This window comes from Halichoeres trimaculatus, unplaced genomic scaffold, assembly GCF_033239565.1.
Source record: "Halichoeres trimaculatus isolate MK-OKI-2021-1 unplaced genomic scaffold, fHalTri1.1 fHalTri1_scaffold_22, whole genome shotgun sequence".
Taxonomy (NCBI): domain Eukaryota; kingdom Metazoa; phylum Chordata; class Actinopteri; order Labriformes; family Labridae; genus Halichoeres; species Halichoeres trimaculatus.
This window is the reverse complement of record NW_027437200.1, coordinates 22,917,048-22,927,047: the sequence shown is the minus strand read 5'-3', so window position 1 is coordinate 22,927,047 and position 10,000 is coordinate 22,917,048. Positions and strand designations below refer to the sequence as shown.

General features: G+C 42.2%; 3 protein-coding genes across 3 annotated transcripts in view; 1 reads left to right on the top strand and 2 right to left on the bottom strand.

Moving 5' to 3' along the window:
* LOC141811123 (C-type lectin domain family 10 member A-like) overlaps positions 1–2,827 on the bottom strand; it is a 4,256-nt gene extending 1,429 nt beyond the window's left edge. Inside the window, exons 1-8 of the mRNA XM_074699044.1 lie at positions 2,756–2,827; positions 2,028–2,106; positions 1,834–1,941; positions 1,241–1,339; positions 940–1,005; positions 750–842; positions 495–649; positions 253–362 (exon numbers count right to left, since the gene is read on the bottom strand). Coding sequence (XP_074555145.1) covers positions 253–362; positions 495–649; positions 750–842; positions 940–1,005; positions 1,241–1,339; positions 1,834–1,941; positions 2,028–2,082 — 686 coding nt within the window. The 5' untranslated portion in view covers positions 2,083–2,106; positions 2,756–2,827. The remainder of the gene's footprint in view (positions 1–252; positions 363–494; positions 650–749; positions 843–939; positions 1,006–1,240; positions 1,340–1,833; positions 1,942–2,027; positions 2,107–2,755) is intronic.
* An 86-nt stretch (positions 2,828–2,913) lies between these two features.
* On the bottom strand, positions 2,914–5,344 carry cyb5d1 (cytochrome b5 domain containing 1). Its single transcript, XM_074699058.1, has 4 exons — positions 4,990–5,344; positions 4,021–4,097; positions 3,716–3,934; positions 2,914–3,640 (listed from the first exon to the last, which is right to left on the bottom strand). The coding sequence occupies exons 1-4, from the start codon at positions 5,108–5,110 to the stop codon at positions 3,410–3,412; spliced, it is 648 nt and encodes a 215-aa protein (XP_074555159.1). The 5' UTR covers positions 5,111–5,344; the 3' UTR covers positions 2,914–3,409.
* An 896-nt stretch (positions 5,345–6,240) lies between these two features.
* plod3 (procollagen-lysine, 2-oxoglutarate 5-dioxygenase 3) overlaps positions 6,241–10,000 on the top strand; it is a 9,127-nt gene continuing 5,367 nt past the window's right edge. Inside the window, exons 1-4 of the mRNA XM_074699016.1 lie at positions 6,241–6,458; positions 8,010–8,101; positions 9,166–9,302; positions 9,778–9,941. Coding sequence (XP_074555117.1) covers positions 6,374–6,458; positions 8,010–8,101; positions 9,166–9,302; positions 9,778–9,941 — 478 coding nt within the window. The 5' untranslated portion in view covers positions 6,241–6,373. The remainder of the gene's footprint in view (positions 6,459–8,009; positions 8,102–9,165; positions 9,303–9,777; positions 9,942–10,000) is intronic.

Below are 10,000 nucleotides of genomic sequence, written 5' to 3'. Positions count from 1 at the left end.
TCATTAGCAGTAGCATTAAGCAAAGGAACAGAACCTGATCCAAGCAAAAGAATGAGACCACTGATTAAAAATGAGACCAAAGCAACAGAATGAGATTTTATGCATCAGAATGTGATCATTGTGTTGTGAAATTAAACTTTTTAATGAGCAAATTTTTCTTTTTTTGAAAATAACCAAAAACTGTACACTTATATTTTATCACACTTTAGCGCACATGAAAATCTTACACATCAGTGAGTCAGGCTGACTCACCTGTACTCAAAGGTGTAGGGTGTGCGGTTGATCCACTCCCATCGCCCAGTCCTCCAGTCAGACAGACCGACCCAGTGGAAGTTCGGCATTGAATGACGGATCACAAAGTCCTGAAACAGGACACAAATCATATTACCTCAAAGGATCATGTGTGACTGTGATAGAGACAGACAGACAGACAGACAGACAGACAGACAGACAGACAGACAGACAGAGACAGACAGACAGACAGGCTGTCTCACCCACGCCTTGTCGCTGTGCAGGATGACCAGGTGAGCCTGGTGTTTTTCGCACCAGTCTCTGGACTCGTTCCAGGACAGAGACAAAGTGCTGAAGTGATAACAGTTAAAGTCAAACTGCTCCCAACCTGGAGGACAACAGGCGTCCACGCCTGACCCTGAGACACAGGAAGAGACAGGTGCACAGGCGTGAGTGTGTGTCTGGCTGTGTGTGTGTGGAGGACTTTATGTGACAGTGTGTGTGTGATGAGCGCTTACTGTTGTTGATGATTCGCTCCAGGGAACATTTGAGCGTAGCAACACTCTTACTGAGAGAATCCACCACGGACATCTGCTTCAAGGCCTCTGACACTGCACACACACACACACACAGGTTTCAAACCATTAGTTTGCAGGTGAAGGTACAGGTGTGTGTGTGTTTGCGGTGTGGCTCTGAGCACTAACAGACCTGAGATCAGCTGATCTTTGTTGTTCTCCACAGCAAATCGCATCTTCTGAACTTCTTTAGCTGATTCTTAAACAAACCATGAGAAAATGAGCTTTTAAAGAGTCAATCAGCTCGTTCAGTCACAAACAGAATGAAATTTCAATCAAGAGTAATGGGGCAAACACTGTAGTGCCATAAACTGCAGTTCCCTGAGTGTCCACTAGAGTCTGTCTCCAAAAGTGAGTCCGTCCCCATAGAGTCCTATGCTAAAATGGTTTATCTCTAAAACAAAGCTGTGTAAATGTGTGTGTTTGTGTGTTACCTTGAGCTTGAGTCAGTGAGGTGTTCAGGGATTTGATGACATCACTCAGGTTTGTAACCTTCTGCTCCATGGACCACAGACGATTGGATGTCTTTGTGTCTGATCACAAGCACGGACAACAACCCCAACATGGGACTCAATTATGATTTTAAATGCAAAATAAAAACATGTTTTTCTTTTTTCAATAATATAATTTTTATATGCCCTAATAGTTGAACTGTTTTATTTTTGCTATATAGCAAAGTTTGAAGCATCAAATTAGCTTTAGCAGAGGATAGCATTGACTGACGAAAGAGTAGAAACTAGTCAAATTTTTTTGAGATGCTAAAGATGTCACATTGCGAATGTGTAGTCAAATATAGGTAAATTTTTCCAAACTACTTAAGTAAACACAGTGATGACCTTAAAAAAAATCCCCATAAGACTGAGAAACTACAATTCCCATCAGGCATCATGATGACAAATAAAATCTACCTGTTAAAGAGACAGAAAAAGAAACTTTATTTTTTCAGACGGTCCTCTGTTTGGGGGATGTTGGCGGACACATGGTCCCCACAAGTGACAAAAACAAGAACGTGTGAGTGTGTACTCACTGCTGGCTCCTATCACGATGATCAGAATCAGGATGACTAAAACCGCCAGAGCGGGAAACAACCAGCGTTTGATGATGGAGACAACGGAGAGGGAGACGGGGACTCCATCTGACAGACAGATAGACAGGTAACAACTTTATTTAATTCCCATAGTTTTCTCTATCAGACAGACATGTGGACAGAGAGACAGGTACCTTTGAGCCAAAGGAAGCTGGTGTCACTCTCTTTCTCTCGGTGGTAGTCAGTCATTACGTCGATGATGGTCTGTTGTTCCTTGATGATGAAACAAGCCGTCAAACAACACAAAAACTTAACTTTTAGCTTTAACTTTGAAACTTTTGAGGCATCAGGATGAAAAACCATCAGCATATCAACCTATCCTGATCGAATGCAACGACATACTTTGTACACAGGGGGCGCCAAAGTCCACAGGAAGAACAGAGCCTATAGCTGCTGTTATTTAAACATTTCATGTTTGATAGCGTTAAAGTAGGATCGTCGTGCAAAAATATTACTTCTCTAATCCAGTCTGAGTCCAACCCTCTGCTTGGATCAGATAATCCTGAATCTGATTAGGATTAAAAAAGGAGAAGAATTAACCTGGGTTATTAGAGTCTTACTTTTAGTGACCCTTTAGCTTCATATCTTTAATCTCACACTTTTCAATGACCTGTCTGAAGTTTCTCCAAATAAAGAAAAATCAGAGGAGCTGGTGGTTTAAGTGTACACCTGATGTACGGAGGATTAGGATTAATCCCCAGCACAGAGGATGCTCGCTCGACTTTTTAATGCAACCTTTGCTGCATGTCTTCCCGACACATTTCCTGTCTCTTCTAAGCTTTTTATGCACTGGATGGATGTAAACACCCTGATAAAGCCCAGATGATTAAAATAATTTATATGTTGAAACAAACGGACTAACCTTGTGAAGTGTTGGTGCTCTCAGCCCAGGACAGGACTTCTGTCAAACTTCTGCAGAAACTCTGCCGTTCTTCCTCCTGCGATCGCTCATCAACAGCCTGAAAACTGTCAGCTCATCATTTTTGATTTCTGCTGGATCCGGTCCAACGTTTCATCACAGCTCTCAGATGTTCTCTCCTTTCTTATGAATCACCCAAAACGTTCTCAGCGACCACTTCCCGTAATTCTGACAGAATAATCAGATTTCTGGAAGGGAAAACGGTTTTCTGTCCACACTTCCCCAAAACGGTTTATGTTGACATGAAAGCCCCCACAACCTCTGACACAAAGAAACCCTCAAAACTCAGAGGCATCGACACAGGAATAAATTTATTCAAGACTTTAAACGACAAGGTCTGACCAAAAACTTCAAACTGCCCCCTCCTCAGGCGCTAACATTCATGTCGTTGTAGCCGTTTATACGCTTTAGCTCCTACACACTGAGATATCCTCTTTGGAGGTGGTGGAGACCAAAAATGGAGCAAAAAGAACTCCACAGTCAGCCTTAAGTCTCGATCAGACTCTTTAATCAGACGGTCAGCTTGTTTTTCATACCCTATATGCTGGTTGTTGTCATGTCCCAGGTGTTTTCACAGGTAACAGATGAGGTCAGAGGTCAGCCCTCAGTGAGGTCATCGTTGAAGTGGAGCAGGATGGCCGGGGTGAAGAGGTCTCGGTCCAGCCTCAGTTCCTGCAGCTCGAGGTCTTCATCGGGCACGTTGTTCTCGCCGAGCGTCAGGCTCATGTCCAGACTCGTGCCGGCGTGTTTCCAGGTGTAGCTGCAGGCGTGAGCGTTGTAGCTCAGGTAACGCTGAAGGATCTCAGTGAGAGTCTCCTCTGAGCACACCTGGGGACCACATGGGGATAAAAAAACATGAGACTTAGAATAAAATGCTTTAAAGGAGCTTCGAAGGCAGCTCACCTGTAGCCTCTGCTCCTGTGATGTCAGCGTGTTGATGACGCGTATCCACCTGGTCTTAGCCGACAGCAGTCCCACCTCGTACCGTTTGTCCTTCCACCAGGGGAGGCCGATATCGCTGGCCCAGTCAGAGCGAGGGCTGGCGGGGGGGATGTGCAGAAAGCGCCCCCTGGGGGTGTAGTACCTCTCACAGTTAGTCAGTGGATCTATGTGTCTCCTGATCTGTGGACAAAGGACAGGTGCTTACAGGTAAATCAGGAGTGGTGCTGAAAGCTGCTCACTGATTGGTTGGTCCGATCAGAGCTCACGTCTTCAGTTTCAGGGTCAAACCAGGAGCTGATGTCCTTCCCAGCGCACTGCATGATGGGAAAAAGGAGGTCGTCACCTGCAGAGGAAGAGGTGTTTAACATTTAAATGGAATTTAAATGGTTTTTATTACATTTCAGTCTTTACAAGCAGAACAGTCTACAGCAAACATAGTTTCTGGGGCGTATTTAGTGGTTTAGGGGCCTGTACTTTAGTTTGATTTAGAAAAAAGTGAATCCATCATTTAGTCCACTTTGTCCTGGATTTGAAATCTTTTATGGTCCATTGACAGCTTATTTGTCCCACAGTGGGGAATTTACAGAGTAACAGGAACAAACAAGAAAGTATGAAGTGAAAAACATTACAATAGGTAAATATTGAAAAAAAATAATTTAGTAAAGAAAAAATATGTAAATATCAAGCACAACATAAAACTGGAAAAAAAATCTACTGAAAGAGGTGATATTTACAGTTACCATACTTTTTGGTACTGTTATTTTAAAGTGAATGTATTTTTATTTGACCCCCTGTCCAGTGAGTTATGTTTCCAAAAAAAGAGATTTGTACAATAATGTTTATCACCAACTCAAAAAGTTTGATTTAGAGAAAATGATCCTGTTTCCTGGGCTAGATAAAGTCCTTAAAATCCTAAAAGTCTGATATGTTTATCTCAGATCTCAGAGCAACATTGGTTTTATTTCCCACTTGGTTGAAAATAAGAAAAAAATGGGAAAAAAGTGTTTTTACCACTTTCTTCCTGAATCAAATGTTCATATGTGTTGTAACATGGAATAGTTCAAATCAGCTGGGAGTCATTATCAACAACAAATATCTAATGAAAGGAAATTATTGTAACATTGATGCTTATTTTCCTTCCAGAGTCACAAAACAACGTGTTCAGTTTCCTGTTTATGTTTTCTTTCTCAGTGTTGGGCTGTAACAGAGCAGTGTCTAAGCTAGCTTGTGCTCACCTTTGTGTTGCTCCATCAGCGGGGTCAGGTCACACACTTTGCCCAGAAACGACACCCACAGGTCGGCCGCGGTGTTGTGAGCGGCCACCTCAGCAGGAGTGAAGAACCTCGGTCTGTCCATGGATCCCACACACACCGCGAGCTCCCGTTAAAACACCGAAAATGCGTCTTTAAACCGCCAGAAACAGCGCTCTGTGCTGTTGACACGTTGCTATGGCAACACGTGACGAGTTGCTGGCGTCACCTGCCGCTTGAGTACAGGTCGGTGAGACGTTTCTTTAGCAAGTTTTTTTCTTTTTTACTTACATTTAATTGTAGGTACTCAAATATTTATGTTATATACTAAAAGTGATCAGAAAATATGATAATTGTGTAAATTTAAGCTAGCTTATTTATACTCTATGGTATTAGAAGCGATAATTAAAATAAAAATAGACTTCTAAGTTTTTGTTTAAAATGAAAAAATAATGTATTTTCTCAAAAATGCCAATTTTTCGATTTTATTTTATTTTTAAAAATTATCTTGTTAATTTTTGTGTTCCCTTCATTGGTTTTAATGGTAAGCTCTGTGCTTGTGCAGGTTAATAACACAAAATAATAAACGTTACAAAAAGTATCCATGGTTATTTCTTTATTCATTTATTTTTTTTTAATTATCAGAGAAATAAAATAACTCAAATGTGACGTTAAATAGAAAAATATCAGTCAATTCATACTCTTTTAGATTTATATTTTGAATTCACACTTTCTTCTGTTTTTTCTTTTTTTATTCCTTTAAATATCAAATATATATTTTTATTCCGGGTTTTTTGTTGTTTTGTTATTGCAATCTATTTTTGGACCGGTGAAGGAAGGGAACCCTATGAAAAAACAAACGGATAAAGAATCCAAAGGATAAAAGAAATTTCCAGAATTTTGAGCCCCGCCCCTTCTCTCACTCTCCCATGCTGCCTCAGTGTCTCTCTCCCCCTCTCTCCCCCCGTGGAATGCATCAGACGTGGCAAAGATTCACTTTCTCCATTTTCACGAACTTTCTGTGTCCCGAGGCCGCGAAATATGAGACACGGGAATCTCAGCCCGGTGATTCCTGTCTGTCCTGCTGTGATTGGCTCATGCGGAACTACTGCCAGGCACTGATTGGTCAGCGTTCTTGCCATTCACGCTTGGTGTGCTCTCATTGGATGAGCCTTCCAAAAATAGGAGGGAGCCTCATTTCCCCCTGTATTCTGTTGATATGTTTCTGAAACTCATAAGGAGAAGTCTCGCGATACTTGAGTCAGCAGCGTGAGGGCGGAGAGCTGATGGAGTGAGGACGAAAGGAGAGGAAGAAGGGATTCAGTGACTGATAACAGACCTGTTAACGGGTTTCATCCTTCGAGGAGTCATGTCTTCTCGCCGCCTCCTGTGCCTGCTGGCTCTCGCCTTCTTCCAGGGCTGCGTGTCAGCCGAACAGCGGAGGCTCTCTCCAGGTAAGGCCGCTCTGGAGGGTCCCCTGCCCGGCCAGGCGGACCACCCTGACCCGCTGGTGCTCCCCGGCTCTGGTTCTCTAAGCTAACTAATGCTAATTACACCTTTATTACAGCTTATTTAATTTATAAAGAGAGGCATGTTTATAGGTTTGGTTACAGTTAGAAGTGAAAATCTTTCTGTTTTATTTTAGCTCGAAAAACATCAACATTCCTCTAACTTCCTAACTTTCTAACTTCTCCCTGAGCCGGAGGCAGATTAGCATGGTGGGGCGGAGGATTAGCTCCATTTAACCTTATTTATTCCTGTTTATCCTTTGACAGCAGTCTCCTAGATTAAGATGAGTGAAAATTTATAACATGATTCATGAAATAACTGAGATAAAAGGGTCTGTACCACCCCACTGTCCACATTTCTGGGTCTCAGTCCAGTGAAGGAACTTTCCAGATCCCTGAATCCCACATCCTTTCTCAGCTTCCTGGCTCCCTGTGATTCAAACCAAAGATCATGTTTATTTATGAGTATTAGACAGAGACACTTAAAAATACTTATTCCCACCACCTTCAGTTTGATATTTAGTGTATACATTCATTTTTTTTCTCCTCAAAAAGTCTCATGTAATCCCATTTTATATGAAAACACATGTTTGTTGTCTTTACCTTGATCTGACTCATTTTAATAGTTAATAATGCATCACATAACTATGAAATTATTCCAATAAATCTTTTCTTTTTGGCTTTAAAACACAAGCTGCTAACATTTGAAGAACACAGTTATAAGATAAAAGCAGAAGCGAATAAAATGGTCTGAACCGTTTCCTGTGATTATATCAGTGTGACGCTCCGGTGTGGATTTGTTTAAACTACAGAGATTAATATATATACAGCATGTGTGTGTCAGTGTGTGTTTGGACAGCTGTGTGTGTGTGTGTGTTTGCGGGGGTTGGTTGTGGAAGTGTCCAGAGCCTGACTCCTCTCTAAGCTGAGCTGTGATTGGCTCTCCTGCAGCGGTGTGTGGAGCTGTGGCTGCTTGAATTCAGCGCTGCGATAAATCAGAATGAGTCCACCGTCTTTGTCTTTAATTAGCGGAGCTCCAGAGACACGTCGCTCTGATTCACACGTCTCCGTCTCAGTTCAAACTGCTGAAGGAAACCCAGGAGAGACCCAGCACAAGGAAGTCTCTGTCCCCAAATACTCCTGTCCTCACCTCCCCCCTCTCCTGCTCCTCACCTCCTCACCTCTGAGGGGCTCTCCTCAGGAATCTCAGGAGCGAAATTCCTCGAAAGCCTGGAGCAAGAGTGAGAAGGAAGGAAGGAGCCGCAGGATTTCATGTTTATCAAACAGTTTTTTATCATCACTCCCCAACCCTGCAGCTCTTATTTTGAACTTTAATGGACTTAACAGGAAACTAAATCCAAAAATAAACAACTGGTTTTAATTTGAAAGAGCCTCAAGCAAAAACTGTTTTTCACTGCTGAAATAAACAGATTCAGACTCATTATGGTGTCACTTTTTCTTCTGTGTGTGTGTGTGTGTGTGTGTGTGTGTGTGTAGAGAATCTTCTGGTGATCACAGCAGCGACTGAGGAGACAGATGGCTTTAACCGCTTCATGAGGACGGCCCATGAGTTCAACTACACCGTGAAGGTAACACACACACGCACAACAGCATCAAACACACAATAATGAAGATGATAATTATGATAATGAGATCGATGAGAAAAATAGTGGTGATGATGATGATGATGAGGGTAAGGATGATGAGCACGATGAGAAAAAAGTGATGATGATAATAATGAAGATGATGATAAAATAATGGTAATGATGATGATGATAACAGTTGAGAATGGATGAGACATTATGAGACAAATACAGTTGATGATTTTGATGAAAATTATAGTGATGATGGGGATTATGATAACAAGAATGAGATGATGATAATGATGATAAATAAGATGGGGAAAAAGTTATGATGAAGAGGATGACTAAGGATGAGGAAGATGATAAGAATAACGATCATAACAATTGTGATGATGATGATAAGGATGAGGATGTTGGCTGTATCAGCTTTGACAACGAGAATAAAACCAATGAAGATAAAGATGTGATTATAAGAAAATGGTGATGATGATGACTTTGCAAAAAAAGAAGAATGAGGAAGAGGATGAGAAATGAGAAAAGCTGATAAAGATGAGAATAACAGCGATGAAAATGTTCATAATGATTGTGAAGTTGATAATGATGATGATGGTTATGACAACTATGAGAATAACTGTGATGAGGAAGATGATAATGGGAGTAATAGCAGTGATGATGATGACAGTGTGGAAAAGGAGGATGAGGAAGAGGATGAGAAAAACAGTGATAATGATGATTGTAATGATTGTGAAAATGATGATGATGGTTATAACAACTGTGAGAACAATAGTGATGAGAAAGATGATAACAAGAATAATAGCGTTGATGACGATGAGGAGGATAAGGATGAAGAAGATGGTGATAATTACAATGATGAGAATAATTCTGTCAAAGATGATTGGGATGATGATTTACGAAGATAAAAATGATAATGATAAATAATGATGATGAGAATGAGGATAAGGATGATGGAGATGGTGGTGATAATGACAAAAATTATAATGGCAATGATGATAATGATGATGATGATGAAAACAATGATGATGATAGTAATGATGATGATGATGATGCAGGTGCTGGGTCTGGGTGAGGACTGGAAAGGAGGAGACGTGGCTCGGACGGTGGGTGGAGGTCAGAAGGTGAGGTGGCTGAAGAGGGAGCTGCTCAAACACTCGGAGAAGAAGGACCAAGTCATCATGTTTGTGGACAGGTAACACACACCTGTCCCTGTGTCTGTGTGAGGGTGTGTGTTTCTGCCCTCTCTTTCTTTGCTCATTGTTTGTTTCTGTGTGTGTTTGAAATCTGACTCACCTGTCCCACTTTTACACACTGAAAAATCAAAGGTGTGTTTTTTTCCCACTGACTGTTGAAGCGGTCAGATCCTGTTGGTCTAAAGATCCAGACTCCGCTGATACAATCAGACTGTAGCTCTCATGTTCACAGTCTTCCTTCAGGTCCTCATCAGGGGCATTGAGTCACACAGAGAGCAGACCCTGTGTGTCTGGATGAAGGGCCTCAGATCCAACATGGCGGCCGTGGAGCCTCCAGTTTCCTGCCGTAGCCTGTGATTACTCTGATGGCTCAGATTCTTTAACAGCTTCTCACAGCTGTGTGTGTGTGTGTGTGTGTGTGTGTCTGTGTGTGTGTGTGTGCGTGTGTGTGTGTGTGTGTGTGTGTCTCTGCAGCTATGATGTGATCTTTGCGTCTGGCCCTGAGGAGCTGCTCTCCAAGTTTTCCCGTCTGGGTCACAGAGTGGTTTTCTCCGCCGAGGGGTTCTGCTGGCCCGATCAGAGGCTGGCGTCCAAATACCCCGAGGTGCACACTGGGAAACGCTTCCTGAACTCTGGAGGTGCGTACACCGGCCGCCACGGCGTCTCACTCTGCAGCTGGAGGAAGCGTTTTTCACAG

Coding starts and splice junctions, on each gene's coding strand:
- cyb5d1 (XM_074699058.1), bottom strand. CDS start 5,110: ATGGACAGACCGAGGTTCTTCACTCCTGCTGAGGTGGCCGCTCACAAC. Junction 3,935..4,020: donor TTGACCCTGAAACTGAAGAC/GTGAGCTCTGAT, acceptor CTTTGTCCACAG/ATCAGGAGACACATAGATCC. Junction 3,641..3,715: donor CACAGGAGCAGAGGCTACAG/GTGAGCTGCCTT, acceptor TGTGGTCCCCAG/GTGTGCTCAGAGGAGACTCT.